The 20,028-nt window shown below is 38.1% G+C and overlaps 1 protein-coding gene across 9 annotated transcripts in view; it reads left to right on the forward strand.

The window, feature by feature from the left end:
- The window catches only part of LOC117223969 (uncharacterized), a 117,559-nt gene that overhangs the window by 61,158 nt on the left and 36,373 nt on the right, over window positions 1-20,028 (forward strand). For all 9 annotated transcript variants that reach the window (XR_013037245.1, XR_013037246.1, XM_076518213.1 and 6 more), the window contains 17 exons: window positions 809-1,065; window positions 1,769-1,960; window positions 2,600-2,782; window positions 3,670-4,278; window positions 4,384-4,542; window positions 5,238-5,421; window positions 5,490-5,617; window positions 6,329-6,775; window positions 7,610-7,976; window positions 8,767-9,212; window positions 10,336-10,735; window positions 11,668-11,970; window positions 13,527-13,693; window positions 14,773-15,057; window positions 16,271-16,451; window positions 17,643-17,857; window positions 19,025-19,309. Coding sequence is in view for 7 of the 9 variants with exons in the window: in XM_076518213.1 (XP_076374328.1) it covers window positions 809-1,065; window positions 1,769-1,960; window positions 2,600-2,782; window positions 3,670-4,278; window positions 4,384-4,542; window positions 5,238-5,421; window positions 5,490-5,617; window positions 6,329-6,775; window positions 7,610-7,976; window positions 8,767-9,212; window positions 10,336-10,735; window positions 11,668-11,970; window positions 13,527-13,693; window positions 14,773-15,057; window positions 16,271-16,451; window positions 17,643-17,857; window positions 19,025-19,309 (4,808 nt within the window). In the remaining 2 variants the exon portion in view is untranslated. The remainder of the gene's footprint in view (window positions 1-808; window positions 1,066-1,768; window positions 1,961-2,599; window positions 2,783-3,669; window positions 4,279-4,383; window positions 4,543-5,237; window positions 5,422-5,489; window positions 5,618-6,328; window positions 6,776-7,609; window positions 7,977-8,766; window positions 9,213-10,335; window positions 10,736-11,667; window positions 11,971-13,526; window positions 13,694-14,772; window positions 15,058-16,270; window positions 16,452-17,642; window positions 17,858-19,024; window positions 19,310-20,028) is intronic.

A 20,028-nucleotide genomic window follows, 5' to 3' on the forward strand; every position in this document is an offset into this window, starting at 1 on the left:
TTCGAGCAAATTGAAGAGGCTAGTTTCTCGTCTTCGGACAATAAAAATTTTGTTTATAAACGTGCGGGCACGCTAAGAATGTTAATTCGCAGAGAAAGCGCATAAGATCCACCGCAAAATAGTTCTTCGAAGTTGTGATTACGTTTCTTCGTCGCAGTTGGAAAGTCGAGAACGTTTAAAGAGGAATTTGACGGGTTAAACGGACGTAGCATGCAGTGACACCATAGTAAATCATGCTAAAGTGAAATTTCCAACAAAGATTAATAGGTCCCTCGCTGTATCCGTAACCGAACAGATTGCGCTCGCGAGAAGAAGCTACGGTTAACATTGGAAGCTTGAAATTAATTTAGTTTCCTCTCTGTTCTTACAAACTGCCTACGAAATAAATAAATGAAGAAACAAATAAATAAGCACGAAGAAAAGTAATGCAACAATTCTTAGTGCAGTCAAACCGCGGAATATGCAAAAAGGGTGTCTCCATTACCATTACACATTAAATTATACAATAGGAAAAAAACAATTACAATTATATCTCCAATTATTTTTCTTTCAATCATTGTTCAAACGATTCAAATTTTGCGTGGGTGAATCCTGTGCGACATACGAAAATAAATGTTATTCTATTTAGATAATTAATTAAGTCACCTTCGTTCCTAAAAAAAAAAATAAAATAAATGAAATTACAAACAATTTTCGTACACGATAAAAAGCGACAGAATATCTTCCGTCTCGTTCGAACAATACTCCGATTATGTTTACTTGCGATATTTCTCTCTGACAACGTGTTTTGCCGTTGGCCTCTGTGCAGCCGTGATAAAAGTCGAAAGATGGCTGGAGGAGCTCCACGACAGAAGACAATTGATCGAAACGTCATTTCGTAGTCGAAAGACTCAATTGGAGCAATGCCTGGCTCTCGCTCTGCTAGCCACCGACCTACGTGATCTCGAGGAGATCTTGAACGACAGAATCGCCGCCCTCTCGAGCAGCTGCGACCAGCTCGGCGATTCCGCGTCCAGCGCGGAACTGCTTCTCTTCGAATTGAAAAAGCTGCAGGCCGAAGCCAAGGTAATTCCGAAGCGTTCTATCATGTCTATTCTCGTTTCTCGCGAAATACATGAAGCCGGTCACGCGGAACGTGGAATCTTATTCGTTTAGATTTTCATGAATTAGAATGAGCAGTGCGTAGGAATTTAATAGTTGAACTTAAGTTTTTGGTAAATTAAGTTGGGTGATTGAATTAAACTTCGTTCTCTCTCTCTCTCTCTCTCTCCCTCTCTCTCACGCTCTCTCTCACCCTCTCTCTCTCCCTCTCTCTCATTCTCTCCTTCTTGCTCTCGCTCTCTCTCGCCCTCTCTCTCATACTCTCTCTCGCGCTCTCTCGCTCTCTCGTCCTCTCTCTCTCACACTCTCTCTCGCTCTCTCGTCCTCTCCCTCACATTCTCTCTCGCTCACTCGTTCTCTCTCGTTCTCTCTCCCTCGTTCTCTTTCCCTCTCTCTCACTCTCTCACTCTCTCTTGCGCTCTCTCTCCCTCTCTCGCTCGAATTTTTATTTGCTAATAATTTAACTTTGCTATAAAGCAAAGGAACAATTAACTATATTTCGTCGTATTTTCAACCACATTTTGCTATTAATATTTTCACCGTTCATTATACATATCTATAAAATTTGTTTAGAAGTACATACCCTCGAAATACCTAATTATTGCAGTATTAAACCGATCGTCATCTTCTAGGCTCCAGTTTCAGATAATCGATATGAAAATTTCAGGAATTCCAAGACAGATCGATCAAGATAACGAAGTCCACCGAACGATTAGTGTCAGCCGGACACTTCGCCGGCGAACAGGCGACGGAACAAGCTTACGCGATCCTCGGTGCCGCGGCTGATTATGTCAACGACTTGGATCAGTATGAATCGCTGTTGAACAGGGCTATAGCGTTTTTCGATTCTGCGCGGTCGGTGAGTATTTGAATTGAACGCGTTTTCCTTTCGAGATTCTGCTTATTCGATTCATTTAAATAATTAAGATTTAAATGATTAATAATTAATAATATTCCAGTACACAATGTACTGTAAGGTATTATACAGGGTGTCCCAAAAATGTCTCGCAATCCGAAAGTAGGTGATTCCTGAGGTCATTTGAAGCAGCTTTTTCCTTAGCGAAAATGCAATTCGCGGCTTCGTTTACGAGTTATTGACGAAAAACAGTGACCAATCAGAGGTGAGATCATTTGGCGCGAGACGGCCGAGCCAATGAGCGGAACTGGGCTCCGCGCACTCGTTGGCTGGGGCGTCGCGCGCCAGCTGAGCTCGCCTCTTATTGGTCAGTGTTTTTCGTTAACAACTCGTAAACGAAGCCTCGGAGAAAATTTTCGCAAAGGAAAAAGTTGCTTCAAATGACCCCAGGAATGTCTCCCATTCCCGGATTGCGAGACATTTTCGGGACACCCTGTAGAGAGTAATATGCGAGCCCCTTAGTCGACGAGATTGACCTAAGTCCAAAGTTGTGAATTGCTTAAATGCGTAATTAGTATTTGTTAATTGCCATTGTTAAATTAATGAAATTGACTTGAATTAAGTTCGACACCCCTTACGCAGGCCATTACGAAACTGGATCAGCTTGAAATCCAGCTGGTGACGACAGAGCATCCGCCGTACTCGTTACGGTTAGCTCGGTTCCATGCTCAGACAGTGACCGCCATAGAAGATGTCACCTCGAAGCCGTTGACCGAAGGATACGGCCTCCTCGATGTTACAGGACGAGGGGCTCCCGGTGCCGAGGTCGGTTAAGCGAGATTAGTGATTTTAACAAATTATGCGAAACGTCCTTTATTTGATGTAGTGCATTATATTTATGTAAATATCTAAAATATTAAAAATAATATCTAAAATGTCTAAAGAAATATCTAAAATATTTAAAATAATATCTAAAATGTCTAAAGTAATATCTAAAATATTTAAAATAATATCTAACACGCGTATAAAATGTCTAAAATAATATCTAAAATATCTAAAATAATATCTGAAATAGCTAAAATGTTTAAAATAACATCTAAAATATCTACAATGTTTAAAACATCTGAAATAATATCTAAAATGTCTGAAATAGTGTTCAAAATATCTAAAATAATATCTAAAATATCTAAAATATGTAAAATAATATCTAAACTATCAAAAATAATATCTAAAATATCTAAAACATCTAAAATAATATCTGAAATGTTTAAAGTAGTGTATTTAAAATATCTAAAATAATATCTAAAATATCTAATATATATCTGAAATATCTAAAATAATATCTAAAATAATATCTGAAAAATCTAAAATAATATTTAAAATATCTAAAATATTTAAAATAATATCTGAAATATTTAAAATAATATCTAAAATGTTTAAAATAATATCTGAAATATTTAAAATAATATCTAAAATGTTTAAAATAATATCCAAAATGTCTGAAATATCTAAAATAACATCCAAAACGTTTAAAATAGCACATAAAATATCCAAAATAACATCTAAAATATTCTATATTCTATAATATCGAAAATGTTACATTCTTAACAAAATCCTGATAAAACAACGACAGGATCTAACAACGACAGGACGAATCGACATTCGCCATAGACACGCAAACTTCATCATCAACGTCTCTTTCTTCCGATCAGGGCGTGAAGCGCATGGTGGAGGAGCTGGAGAACCGGAAGATCCGTTTGCTGGAGCGTTGCACGGCCCACGAGAAGGAGAACCTCGAGATCTCGAGGATCATAAACGGATTTCTGGACAAGCACGACGAGCTTCGTAAATGGCTGATGAGCATCCCGGAGGCGTTTCTTCAGGGCCACCAGGACATGGGCAGCGACGTCGCGATGGCGAAGGACTTCTGCCGGCTGCACCGTCAGCTGTTGAACGACGTCGAGCAGAGGACCGTGGAGGCCGAGCGTCTCGAGTTCGAGATCCGACCGATCGCCGATCGATTGGAAGAGCTGCAGAGGATGGAGCTAGAATCGAAGGCCGCGGAGCTGTTGAGCCTTTGGAACCGGACGCGGAATCTGCTCGCGAAAAGAATCGAATTGGGCAGCGTCTACCTGCAGTTTCACCTGGACGTCGACGAGCTGACGAGGGAGATCGAGTCGATCGAGAACGAGCTGACGAGGCCGGCCGACCTTCTCGACGCTGTGAAAGTCGACGAGCTTCAGAGACGATGGAACGATCTTCAGTCCCTTTACCTCAGGCTCACCGGAAACGGGAAAGCGTTCTTGGACGCGGCCGTCAAGGTCGGTTTGTTCACCCCTCCGGAACAACCGCAATCTTCCCCCCTGCCCCCTCCCACGGTTGATATTTCGCTGTTAAGGTTATATTAAATCGAATCTGTTTTTCAGATCGACGATCCTTATCTGGACGTGCACAGAGCCTGCCTGTGCGTGCAAACGCTTCTAGACAGGTTCGCGAACAAACAGCTGCAATTGAAGAGAATTACCAGCGAGATTCTGATCGAGAAACGTATCGAGTACGAGCGAAGAATCGAAGAAAGTACAAAGGTAATATAATTATTAGTAGTTATGTTAATGTCGGTTACTAATATTTATATTAATATTAATTACTAGTGCTTATATTAATGTCAATTGTTAATAATTATGTTACTATCACTTATTAATGTTAATGTAAATATTAATAAGTGATATTAGTAATTGATAAATAAATATATAATATCATATTTATAAAAATAATATATATAATTGATATTAATATATCAATTATTAATAATTATGTTACTGTCAATTATTAATATTTATATTAATATTAATTACTAATATTTATATTAATATCAATTACTAATATTTATATTAATATCAATTACTAATATTTATATTACCATCAATTACTAATAATTATGTTACTATCAATTATTAATATTTACATTAATATTAATTACTAATATTTATATTACCATCAATTATTAATAATTATGTTAATATCAATGATTAATAATTATGTTACTGTCAATTATTAATATTTATATTAATATTAATTACTAATATTTATATTAATATCGATTACTAATATTTATATTACCATCAATTACTAATAATTATATTAATACCAATTACTAATATTTATACTAATATCAATCACTAGTATCTATATCAATATCAATACAATAATATTATTAATATCAATTATTAATAATTGAAAATTAAATTCGTAACAAGCGTTCGCTCGTTTATCCGCGTAGACATTGGAGACGGTTGTGAAATACAGCGAGCAACTGTATCCAATAATAAGGACCCTGTCCTCCGAGGCGTCGGTAATCCTTCAGGATCTACAGAATTCGAAGGCGCGCGTCCCATCCGAATTGATCAAATCCGCGAACGAGTTGGATTGTCGTATCGCGAGCATGATGTCCCTGGGCCAGAAAGGTAAGCTAATCGCGGCGACGATAATCGGTGTCGCGTAACGCGATTTGCAAATTATTGTATTTTTACAGGCGAGAGTCAGATCGCCGAGGGGATACTGAAGCGACTCGAGCAGATGCAGGCAAATTTACGCTCCACGGCCAGAAGTTACGAGACTCTGTTGGACTTAATGATTAGCGTGTGCCAGAGCATGGACGAGGTAAGTTGTCACGCTGTCGCCATAATCGTTGCATACGGCTATTAAATGTTCGCTAAAAAATTCAGCTTTTCCTTCAGCGCACAAAAACTTATTGAAAATTATCGTGCAAAAGCATCATGATCGATGATCTAATTCGTGTCGAACGACGTCGTATTTCATATATTACATAAATATATTTTATATATTATATAATAATATATTTTATATATATTATATAAACATATCTTATATATATTATATAAACATATTTTATACACAGGGTGTTCCAAAAATGTCTCGCAATCCGGAAATGGCGGGTTCCTCGGATCATTCGAAGCAACTTCTTCCTTTACAAAAATTTTCTCCGAGGCACGGTTAACGAGTTATTAACGAAAAACAGTGACCAATAAGAATCGAGTGCGGCTGACGCGAGACGGCCCAGCCAACCAGCGCACGAAGCCCAGTTTCGCTCATCGCCTCGTGCCAGCTGAGCTCGCCTCTTATTGGTTACTGTTTTTCGTTAATAACTCGTTAACGGTGCTTCGGGGAAAATTTTTGTAAAGGAAAAAGTTGCTTCAAATGACCTGAGGGACCCGCCACTTTCGGATTGCGAGACATTTTTGGGACACCCTGCATATTATATAATAATATATTCCATATATTATTATATAAAATTTATAATATAAATTATTTATTACATAAATACTATAAATAATTTTTATTCCCACCAAGGTCAAGCACGACATCGACCAATTGAAGCTCCAGGCGGAGCGAGCGATGTCCTTAAAGAGCCTGATCGAGGTGGAAAGCATCACAGGCGAGCTGGCCGCGAGGCGGAAATACATCAGCGACAGATTGAACCATTTAAATGGCAGGATGCAAGAAACGATAACTCGAATCCGGCAACAGGAGCCGCCGGAAGCCGGTGTCCAGGACGTCGAGAAATTGGAACGCGCTATGCTGTCGATCGGCTTCGATTTCACGAACTGCGAGCGTCAAATTGAGAAGATCGAGGAGCATCGGCGAACACGCGTCTTCGTGGAGGACTTGGAGAGGATCCACGGCGAGCTGCGCGATCTGAACGAACATCTGAAGAACGTGGAAGCTAGGATCGGCGAGAATCTGCAGGCCGCCAAAGCTGCCGCGTCTTCTTTCGCGCAGTTTGAGAAGACTGTCTCGGTGAGTATTTTATTCGATCAATTTTACATCGGGCGTCACTAGGGCGTCACTAGGTTAGGATAGGTTTTCGCGAAGTCGATGTTTATTTCATCACCAGGGCGCCACTGTAAGGATAAATGTTTGGTGAACTAGCCGTTGTTTAATTTATTAACGGGCCATCACTAGTAGGATGACATAGACGATGTTTATTTCATCACTGGGGCATTACTAGGCAGGTTAATCGAGGACTAAACGATGTCTATCTCATCACCAGGGTGTCACTAGATTAGGATAGGTTTTCATGAACTAGTCGATGTTTATTTCATCACCGGGGCGTCACTAGGTTAGGATAGCTTTTCGTGAACTAGTCGATGTTTATTTCATCACCGGGGTGCCACTAAGTTAGGATAGATTCTCGTGAACTAGCCGATGTCTATTTCATCATCAAGGTGTCACTAGGTTGGCGGGGTACAAAATTAAGAATTTGGTTGCCTCGTAACTTTTAAATAAAGAAAAGAAATGAAGAAATTAACCTTGAGCGGTAAAGATGTATCTCTTTGGATTTGTACCAACTGCTGCTTCGAATCAGGAAATGGAATAATTGAATTTGACGACTGGTTAGACTGGTAAAAGATAAGTATATTACAAGTTGTCATCCTAATACAATTGTACGTGTATGAGTGTGTCGCGAATTCTAGATCGCGATTCTAAATATTCTAGAACAAATTAGATATTGATTCAGGCTAGACAGATAGAAACGAAAAAGTGTATTTTACTAAATTATTGTACTAAAAAAGTGTATTCCCTGTGCCACGTTTGGAACGCTCGTAGATTATTCGCACCGATTGTTCGTAGATTCTGAAGGAGAGAATCGAGACGTTCGTGAGAACCACGGAGGAGTCGATAATGCTTCTGACACCGGAGATCGCGAACGACGTTTCCTCGTTGAGAGAACGATGGAGGAGCTTCGAGACGAGGGTCGCCGAAACGAAGAGACGGATGAACTTGTGCGAGGAGTACTTCGTTCTTCTGGACGAGGCCAGGGAGTGGAACAGAACCGGTAGCAAACTGCTGATGGTGATCGCGAGGAAAGCTACCACCGTGAAAACGCCGGCTGATGTTATGGAGCTTATTCAGGAAATGGAGTACTACGCGAAACCTGGCGAGGAGATACAGGAGCAGAGGATCGAGAAACTGAAAGGGTTGTCGACTGTAATATTCGGTAAATAAATCTGAAAACATCAGCCATTTTCATCCAGCTTCTACAGGGTATCCCAAAAATGTCTCGCAATTCGAAAGTGGCGGATTCCTCGGGTTATTTGAAGCAACTTTTTCCTTTACAGAAATTTTCTCCGAGGCACCATTAACGAGTTATTAACGAAAAACAGTGACCAATGAGAGGCGAGCTCGGCTGGCGCGAGGCGACCGAGCCAATGAGCGGAACTGGGCTTCGTGCGCTGGTTGGCTGGGCCGCATCGCGCCAGCCGTACTCGATTTTTATTGGTCACTGTTTTTCGTTAATAATTTGTTAACGGTGCCTCGGAGAAAATTTTTGTAAAGGAAGAAGCTGCTTCAAATGATCCGAGGAACTCGCCATTTCCGGATTGCGAGACATTTTTGGGACACCCTGTATATACTATTATATTTATATCCTAGAATTGTGCAATTTAAATTAAATGTGGTGTAAGACGATATTTTTCTTTGAACTAACGTTCATTCGTTAAATTAATTGCATCAATATTTATTGACATCGACTCATCATATTAATTGCATCAATGTTTGCTGACATTAATTAATTACATCAATTGTATGAATATTTGTAACATTAATTGCATCAGAATTGATTGACATTGATTCATTATATTGATTGTTTCTGATATTATAATATTTGCTGAGACATTAATTCGTTAAATGAATTGCATCAATATTTACGGACGTCGATTCACCATATTATATAATTAATTACATTAATTGTATCGACATTTAGTAATTGCTTTAATGTCGCTTGGCAGGAACAGACAGGCTGCCCCAATTCAGCGAAGTGATACTTGAGAACCGACAAATGCTCGACTCGTTCTCCGTCGTCTCCTCCGAGTTGCAAACGTTGATGGAAAATCTGCGGAACGCGGAGGACATACGGGAGAAGCTACGAATAGAGAAGCAGGAAACCGACGAGAGGTTGCAGGCCGCCAAAGTCGAAATGGCCGCGGCGACCGCTGCTAGAGAAGAAGCGGAGAACGCGAAGAAAATCGCGGAGAAGCTCGCGGCCGAGACGTTGCACAAAGCGACCGCGGAAGCGAACAAGTTGAAGGAAGAAAGGGAGGCGCAGACAATCTCGACCGCGCCGCTGTGTTCCGTGTCGGCGCAGACAGAGCAAATCGAGACTACCGATGAAAGCTTTGTCCAGAAAACAGTCACTTCTGCTGTCACCACTAAAGAAATACATATTTTGCAGAAGGTAATGCTCTTTTGTTCGCGTTTTCTTATACGAAAGTTACGGTGCACTCGTCGACGCGAACGGACTTATCGTACAATTTCAGCCTACTCTACTCTGTCTTAAAGTAGACACTTTCAGCTTTCATTTAACCCCTTAACCTACGATTTAGATTCGAAGATGTTGGGCCGAAATTGTATACAAGCTCGCGCAGCGTTCGGGACGCTCGCACGACTTGTGTAACACGGCTATGCCCGTAATATTTACTTCTGGCCCGATCATCGTACGCGGGCTATGCCCGTCATTGTAAGTCAAGGGGTTAAGCTAAGTTGCATAGAAATAGTACTATGGGAACGTATTTTAAAATCCATCTAAACTTTTTCTTTTAAATCTTGTCAGCCCTATAATGTCAGAGGTAGATTCCTTTTAATTTGTCAAAATGATCTCGCCATTCTATTGCAGTTTAATTTACCTTGTCTTGAAGTAAACTCTTCCAGCTTTCAATTAAGCTAAGTTGCATAGAAACAGTTCTACGGGAACGTATTTTAAATTCCATCTAAACTTTTCCTTTCAAATCTTGTCAACCCCACGATGACAGAGATCGATTCATTTTAATTTGTCAAAATGATCTCGTCACACTATTGCAATTTAATTTACCCCGTCTTAAAGTAGACTCTTTCAGCTTTCAATTAAGATAAGTTGCATAGAAACAGTTCTACGGAAACGTATTTTAAAATCCATCTAAACTTTTCCTTTTAAACCTTATCAACCCTATGATGACAGAGGTCGATTCCTTTTAATTTCTCAAAATGATTTCGTCATTCTATTGCAATTTAATTTACCCTGTCTTGAAGAGTAGACTCTTTCAGCTTTCATTTGAGCTAAGTTGCATGGATATAGCTCCGCGAGAACAGATTTCAAAATTCATCTGAACTACCGCATTGAATTCGCGTAATTTTTCTTATCTTTTCCTAAATGTCAGAAGCCCGCGAATGAATTTATTACACAACCTGATATAATAATAAAATCAATAAATAACAAAAATCTTAAAATAAGAGATTACACTATGATCATAACTACATAAAAAGCACAATGATAAATCGTACTGGCTTATCAGGTCAGCTTCACAATGAAATCTTAATTTCAGACGGAAATCGAGAAAACGGTTCCAGCATTGTCTCGAGAACCAAGCCCGGCGAAGAAAACCGTCACCGAAGAATCGCAAGAAAGATTTTACGAAACGATGCAAGTGGACAGCGTGCCACCTCTGGCTCCGGAGTTCATAGTTCCCCTGAACGATGCAACCGTGCAAGAGGGCGAGAAATTCACGTTCCAGTGCAATCTCGTCGGCCACCCCCTGCCGGAAGTGGTCTGGTACAAAGACGGAATCTCGATTTTAAATAACCCCGATTATCTGACGACTTACCACCACGGTCTCTGTACGTTGACAATTGAAGAAACATTCGCCGAGGATTCTGCTAAATACACTTGCAGAGCGTTCAATATCGCCGGCTCTGCCGAAACTTCTGCCACGTTGACTGTCAAAGGTGAGATTCTCGTTTTTTTCTTTTTATTAGTGCCAGGAATTTTATTTAGGATCTTTTAACGCAGCCGAATGGGCACAATTTTAAATAGCAATATTACAAACATTTAAGAACGTCGACACATTGTTTACAATTTATAGGAATTATTACAAGCGAAATTAATTATTGGTTGGTCTCTCTGTTTACAATTGATGCAAGCAATTCTTATTTTGCACGAAGATCCCTCTAGCCTGTTCATTAATATTTATATTAGGAATATAAATATATTATATTGATAAAAAATAATAGCATATTTTTATATCGATAAATTGTAACATAAACCAGGGGATAGTGGGGTATGTCCAAATTACTGAACACGAATTATATTCATTTGTTATAATTATTCATTAATACCGACCATTAATGTAATTTTGGAGGCCACGTGACACGATTCGAAGGCAATTCCGAGGCCACGTGACACGATTTGACGGTCACATAACCTAGAAAAGCAAATTCTTCCCAATCGACATAACCTTGACCGACTCCGTCGACCCTTAGCATCGACGTAGCCGCAAGTAACATAGGCGTAGGACTAGCACAAGGACTAGTCACATAACCTAGAACAGTAAATTCTTCCCAATTCACATAATCTTGTCTGACTCCGTCGACCCTTAGCATCGACGTAGCCGCAAATAACATAGGCGTAGGACTAGCACGAGGACTAGTCACATAACCTAGCACAGTAAATTCTCCCCAATTGACATAACCTTGACCGACTCCGTCGACCCTTAGCATCGACGTAGCCTCAAATAACATAGGCGTAGGACAAGCGCAAGGAAATTCAGAGAAACCCGAAATTTGGCATTTACGGGAGAAATTACTGTAATACATCGCATTCTTACAAACGATGGGAGATGAATAGCAATAATTGGCGCCGTTTTTTCTCTAATTTGCAGAAACAGCGCCGGAAGAGCAAGCCAGTCCGCCGGTTTTCGTGAAGGAGTTGACAGCGTCGGTGGTAACGGAAGGCTCTCCGCTGCGAATGGATTGCACCGTCGAGGGCAATCCGCTGCCAACGGTGCAGTGGTATAAAAACGACACGAACATCGACAATTCACCGGACTACGTGATCACGTACAACAACGGCGAGGCTGTGTTGAAGTTCGAGGAAGTGTTCCTCGAGGACAAGGCCACTTACACGTGCAAAGCGGCGAACCGTCTGGGCCACGCTTCCACCTCGGCTTTTCTCGATGTGCAAAGTGAGAGTTTTATTTTGATTTCTTTGTCCAACCGTAAATCCCGCGTGTCACGGTTCATTGATAAGTGTGTTATATTGTACATCTACTATGTCGTATTATATATAGTATACCAAATGTTCTGTATGGCATGTAACACGTGATACGTAAATACAAAATGTAGGATACAGTATATATATATTGTATATGTATAGTCATATTCTTGGCACGTATCCTGGTCACAAGCTATCGGTTAATTTCAATCGATTAACAAGCTTTGATTGGGCCGTTTATTAATTCAAACTTTGCAAATAATCGAAATTATAAATTGATTTTGTTTTAACGCTTTCTATGTATACTTTAATGAACTGTTCTCTGTGCATGGCAAGTGTAAATATTAATGTATATTGTAAGTCGTCTCTAACAAATATGTCTTTTCTTTTTAAATTGTGCTTCTTTAATTTATAAATAACCGACAGTTTTTATTCATGGTTTTGCAATACATTTTTATAATAATTTTACAGGAAATTCTTCACGACATCTGGTGAACAGCCTCAATTTGGTGTATTTCATCGATTTCACGACATTCTTTAACCGTATTTCAGTGTGTTTACTACGAAAAGCATTGCACAATTATGATGTACGCTTGTCGCAATATAGTGTTTGCTTGTAAATAATTTTCAAAAAATATTTAATCCGTGCTGAAACTAGAGCTTGCAAGAAAATTGTATTCCACAATCCGGTAGAATAATTTTATTGTTTCTATTATTACATAGTAATATATAGGGTGTCCCAAAAATGTCTCGCAATCCGGAAATCGGGGTACCTCAGATAATTCGAAGTAACTTTTTCCTTAGCGAAAATGCAATCCGCGGCTTCGTTTACGAGTTATCGAGGAAAAACAGTGACCAATCGGAGAGCGAGCGCGGTCGGCGCTCTGCCCTCGCTGCCGTCGCGACGCAGCGGCAGGAGTCGCGAGGGTGGGGCGTCAGCCGTACGCGATCTCTCATTGGTCAGCGTTCGTTAATAACTCGTTAACGGGGCGTCGTAGAACGTTTTCGTTGAGAAAAAAATTACTTCAAATGACCTGAGGAACCCGTCATTTCCGGATTGCAGAATATTTTTGGGGCATCGTGTATAGTAATGCTGTATTAAAATGTGTAATAATATTATATTAAAATACATAGTAATACTATATTAAAATATACAGTAATAATATACTAAAATGTATAATAATATTATTATATATTAAAATGTATAGTAATACTATATTAAAATGTACAGTAATACTATACTAAAATGTATAATAATATTATATTAAAATATACAATAATATTATATTAATACTACATTAAATTGTACAGTAACACAATACTATATCAAAACGTATAGTAATATCATCTTAAAACGTATAGCGATTCTATAGCACTGTTTCCCTCGAACCTGCAGACGTTCAATGGCCCGCAAATGGTACCGAACGTAGTCAGTTTACAATTCGCTTTGATCTTCGAAAACAGTGGCACCCCTTCTGCATCAGCTACATACGACAGTCACAGAGAACGTTCTTTGATCGATTGCAGGCCCGGAAAGCAACATGGAGAAGCCACGTTTCACGATACCTTTGTCGAACGCGATGGGCCGAGCAGGTCAGAGGGTGAAACTCGAATGCAAGGCAACAGGAAATCCGCTGCCGACGTTTACTTGGTACCACGATGGAAGACCGGTGGAGGAAACCATGAATATAAAGGTAAAGAATTCCGGTCGCTGATTATTGCAACGATTTTTCTCAGCGAATAAACGACTCTCGACGATTCACATTTCTATGCTAAATTGAAAAGGATAACGAGCAATCGAATATCTTCCTTCAATGATATTTTTATAAATAAACAATATTTTCTGACTTTTCTATATTCATATTATTTATCGAATAGTTTCCTTAGCTCGCGAAGCGAATAATGGACAATTAAATAACATAAAATGGACATAAAATGTCCACAATTTTGACCAAAAAAAAAAAATGGCAGAATATACGTGCGCGATCCGAGCGCGAAATAGGGAAAAATTGTTGTATTTCCGAGCGCGAATTGTGGAGAAATTGTTGTATTTCCGAGTGCGAATTAGGGAGAAATTGTTGTATTTCCGAGTGCGAATTAGCGAGAAATTGTTGTATTTCCGAGTGCCAATCAGGGAGAAATTATTGTATTTCCAAGCGCAAATCAGGGAGAAATCGTTGTATTTCCGAGGGCGAATTAGGGAGAAATTGTTGCATTTCCGAGCGCGAATTAGGGAGAAATTGTTGTATTTCGGAGCGCGAATTGGGGAGAAATCGTTGTATATCCGAGCACGAATTAGGGAGAAATTGTTGTATTTCCGAGTGCGAATTAGGGAGAAATTGTTGTATTTCGGAGCGTGAATTGGGGAGAAATTGTTGTATATCCGAGCGCGAATTAGGGAGAAATTGTAGTATTTCCGAGCACGAATTGGGGAGAAAGTGTTGTATTTCGGAGCGCGAATTAGGGAGAAATTGTCGTATTTCCGATCGGATCCCACCTTTCCGGTGCGTTCCGTCGATAAAACGGCGAACCGAGTCGACGCTCGACGACGAACCGAGCGTCCCCCCTCTCTCCCCCCGAAGAAAACAACGTTTCCTCGTCTCCTCTCGCTTCCACGATTCCTCGGTTGAGCCTTTCGCGAGCATCCCCCGATATTTTTAGCGACGACTTGCACGCGTCGAATTCGAAATAGAGCAACGCGCCGGCGACGAAGGAAAAGGAAGTACTGGAATCGAGCGGGCTCTCAGGGTGTCGCGATCCGTTTGCTTTTCAGATACAAACGGACGGCGGCCAGGCGAGCCTGATCGTCGCGGAGGCGTTCGCGAAGGACGCCGGATGCTACACGGTCACCGCGAGAAACGACGCCGGCGAAGCCACGGTTTCCTGCAACGTCTCGGTGAAAGGCCGGCTTCCTCAGGAGACCAGCGACTCGGAGCTCGCTTGCAGCGACATGGAGCCCGTCGTGCCCAAGATACAGATGCCCCTCAAGGACCTCAGGGCCCAGGAGGGCAGGTCCGTCCGCCTGGACTGCGTCATCGTCGGCCAACCTGAGCCGGAAGTAAGTATACCTGGAACCGAAGACAGTCCGAGAAGTCTCGACAGAATCTCGGTGATCTCTCGAGCTTTCTCTCATTCGATTGCACTCGGATACTGGGCCCTCGAACGTTTAACGGGCAATTATTTTCGTATTTTGAGTCGACTAATTGAAATGATATTTATTATAATATGTATATTTATATTTAATTTGAAATATATTTATATTTATAATGTATTTATTGTGTTATAGTGTATTTATATTTATAATATATTTGTATTTACAGTATATTTCTAATTACAATATATTTGTATTTACAGTATATTTCTAATTACAATATATTTGTATTTACAGTATATTTTTAATTACAATATATTTGTATTTACAATATATTTCTAATTACAATATATTTGTATTTACAATATATTTCTAATTGCACTATATTTTTAATTACAATATATTTGTATTTAGAGTATATTTCTAACTTCTCAATATATTTGTATTTACAATATATATTTCTAATTACAATATATTTGTATTTACAATATATATTTGTATCTACAATATATATTTATATTTAAGATACATCTATATTTATAATACATTTATATTCAAAATATATCTATAATTGTAATACATGTATATTTAAAATATATTTACATTTATAACATATTTATAATATATTTACGTTCACAATATATTTGTATTTATAACATATATGAATATTAATATGTATTTGTAATATTTATTAGAACTTAACGGACCGACTTAAACTTTCAAAACCATCGTCAACGCTTCTTTTCTCATCAAATCTCGATATTCCGTATACACGTATCATTCCAAAGCCGTGAATTAATATTTAAATTAATGTCTACCTAACTTGTACATAGTTCCAATGTTAACAAATATTATACGATTTCAAACAAGGTCTGATTAAAACGAGAATGTGAAATACAATATCAGAAAAGTCGACAAACAATATTTAGAATTGTTATTTTGAAACTTTATTTGTTCTTTTGCTTGTTCACATGCAAATTCTGATTCTCATTAATAATTTCATGAGAGTGTGCAGCGGGACATAACAGTTAATTACATTGTAAAGAAACTTTAGCGTCGAAAACGCGGTTAAATTTGTTCGAACGTTCGGCGAAGCGTTGTACTTTACGTTTATCATAATCATCGGCATTGTTTACCGGCGGAAGTAATTACCTACGCGTTGCTAAATCTGTTGTTACAGGTGATCTGGTACCACGATGATCAACCGGTGAAGGAGTCCGCCGACTTCCAGCTGTTGTTCCAGGGTGACAAGTGCTCCTTGGTGATCCACGAGGCATTCCTGGACGACGCCGGTGTCTACAAAGTAGTCGCCATTAATTCTGGCGGCGAAGCATCTAGTCAGTGCACTTTAACGGTGACACGTGAGTAGCTGGAAACGATAACAATGTGAAAACTATCGGCGTGGCTCCGTCAATATTGTCGTTTCTCCTCTTATAGAGGATGAGTCACAAATTGGTGAAATAGGAAAATGTTTCCTAGACAAGTTAATTAGCAATTTAACCGACCAGAAATTGCAATTGTTTGAGTTTATGAACAAATTAATTTTCGGCAAAAAAAACAAGGTCACCGTTATATTTTTAAATGAAACTAGGTAATTTTAACTTATAATCCTGAGTCAGTGAATCCCAGATTTTATTTCTTTATATCGACGTTGGTATAAACAATAATTTTAATCACTATCATCATTATTATTGTAAAACAAGTGTGTTGAGAATTATCTGAAAATTAAATACAGTTATTATTTGCATATTCAATAGTATTAGTAATTATATATTTAAAGATATTTAATATTATTATATTATATTTATATAATATTAGTAATTATATATTTAATAATATCTAATATTATTATATTATATTTATACAATATTAGTAATTATATATTTAATAATATTTAATATTATTACATTATATTTATATAATATTAGTAATTATATATTTAATAATATTTAATATTATTATATTATATTTATATAATATTAGTAATTATATATTTAACAATATTTAATATTACTATATTGTATTTATATAATATTAGCAATTATATATTTAACAATATTTAATATTATTATACTATATTTATATAATATTAGTAATTATATATTATATTATATTATTATTATTTATATATTATATTATTTATTTATTATTTATTTATATATTACATTATATTTACATAATACTTAATAGTATTTTATAAACAATAATGTACGTTTCCATTAGTATATCATATTAATTGTTATTATGTATATTAACAGCCTGTAAATTACTATAAATCCGTAGTGCATGAGCTAAGGACGGCGCCGCACAGTTATATATTAGGATCGTCATTGCAAAATTCAATTCTAATTGGCCGGCATCTCGGACGCCTCTCGCATAAGCTACCGAAATATGTGCAGCGCTTAAGGACGTCGTTCGAGTGTCAACGATATTTATTATTATTCGTTTGACACGTAACTTGAAGGTTGTTCTCGAAACGACAGTATTTATGGAGAACGATGCGACGCTTGTTCTAATATAATATATTCCACTGGGAACATATTTATGTTTAGCGGTTTCCGTTCCCGACGAGACGGAGAAGGTGCAACCGGAAGCCGAAGAAACGCTCGCCGCCGGCTCGCCACCGAAATTCGTGAAGCTGCCGACGGACTCGTTGGTGGCCGAAGGCGAGAACGCCATCTTCGACTGCGCGGTGATTGGAGAACCGAAACCGGAACTGAAATGGTTCTCCGACAGCGGCGAGATCACCGGAAACGACAGAATTTTGGTAATCGGTCGATTAAATTTTTTGGTAGATTGGCTGTGTTCGTTGCTTGCTGTTCGTCATTCTTCTGTTTCCATCGTTTCAAATACAGTAATGTCTCCCTTACCGACGCTCAGATTGCGCACAAAAATGGATAATTTTGGAAGAGGCGATACGATTATTCGTGCCTTGCGGCTCGTTTTTATAATTGTGGACAATTTGTAACTATAAAAATAAACCGCAAGGCTCGAACAATCGTATCTCCCCTTCCCATATTGTCCATTTTTGTGCGCAATCTGGGCGTCAATTAGAGAGACATTACTGTAAAAATTATGAAATAATCGAATATCTTCGCGCTTCTCGAATAATATGAATTGACCAACGACGATCGTCGCCGCCGTTCTCGGCCAATACCGATCGAGTGCTGCGGCAGTGGGGGCAGCCAAATAAATGTGGGGGTGGGGGAATATACGCGCAAAGGCGCCATCTTGTTCCGCGTACGGTAATGTCTCCCTTACCGACGCTCAGATTGTCCACTAAAATGGACAATTTGGGAAGTGGAGATACGATTATTCGAGCCTTGCGGCTCGTTTGTATAATTGTGGACGAATAATCTCCTGTTCCCAAATTGACCATTTTTGTGGTCATAATCTGGAATTACAGTGTAATTGAAATACAATGTAATGAAATTGCAAAATTGAATTACAATGTAATTGTATTACAGAGTAATAGAAATACAATATAATGAAATTACAAAATTGAATTACAGTGCAATTGAAATACAACGTAATTAAATTGCAAATTTGAATTACAATGTAATTGTATTACAGTGTAATTGAAGTACAATATAATGAAATTGCAAAATTGAGTTACAGTGTAATTGAAATACAATCTAATAAAATTGCAATATTGAATTACAATGTAATTGTATTACAGTGTAAATGAAATTACAATTAAATTACAGTGTGATTGAAATACAATGTAATTAAACTGCAAAATTGATTTACAACGCAATTAAATTGCAAAATTGAATTACAAACGCAATTAAATTGCAAATGTGAATTACAACGTAATCAAACCGCAAAATCGAATTACAATGTAACCGAATTGCAAAAATTGTAGTACAGTTGCGATTGAATTAATGTTACGCCGACTTCGAGTCACGTTCTACATTGTCCACGCGATATTCAGATCGAGCAGAAAGAAGACGGAACCGGTGTGCTGCGACTTTTGTCCGTGATTCCGGAGGACCGGGGCAACTACATCGTGAAAGCTGTGAACGTTCACGGAAAAGCGAAGGCATTCGCCAGGTTGGTCGTCAGATCGTTGGGCGATTTCCGACGTAAAGAAGAATTCGTGCAGATGGAGGAGAAACTGATCGCGCCGACGTTCAAGGAACGGTTCGAGGACAGAATCGTGCCGGAAGGTGTTTCCACGAAATTCGAGTGCATCGTCGTTGGAAAACCGTCACCGAAGGTGAGCATCGACCATTGAAAAGACAATCAGAGTTTGTTGAGCATGTTTCGTTATCTGCTACACTCTTAAGTATGTCTTATGGTCGCGCAGACCTTGGCAATTAGTTAGTATTGTTGTTAGTATCGTTCCAAGTGGTGCTAATTCGAAAACTGTTCACAAACACGCTTGCCTAAACAATGTGGATACATTCTGGCTAATAAATGAAGGGAATATTACATATATTATAAACATATATATATATATATATATATATATATATATATATATATATATATATATATATAATTATATAAACATAATATATAATTGTTCTTAAAATTGTTCTTGTTTTCCAAATATCTACTTAATTCTTTTCTTGTTCTAGATATAATATATATAAAGATATATTATAAATAATAACACTTCATAGGACTATTATGAAAGGAATAATCGACAAAAAACTATTTACTAATTACTGAAAGTATTGTATCTAGAACAAAAGAAAAGGATTAAGTGGATATTTGGAAAACAAAAACAATTTTAAGAACAATTATATTTTGCAATTAAATCATAGAGAATAAATCAGAATGATGCGTTCTAATTTTGTTCTGATATCATACGATTTTTTTTTACGATGATAATTGTCGTAAATTGTCTGCAGTAATAATAATGGTACAGTAATAATAATATAATAAACATAAATAATAACTATGCATAATAATAATATAATAATAATAATA

This window comes from Megalopta genalis, chromosome 1 (assembly GCF_051020955.1).
Source record: "Megalopta genalis isolate 19385.01 chromosome 1, iyMegGena1_principal, whole genome shotgun sequence".
NCBI classification, from domain to species: Eukaryota; Metazoa; Arthropoda; class Insecta; order Hymenoptera; family Halictidae; genus Megalopta; species Megalopta genalis.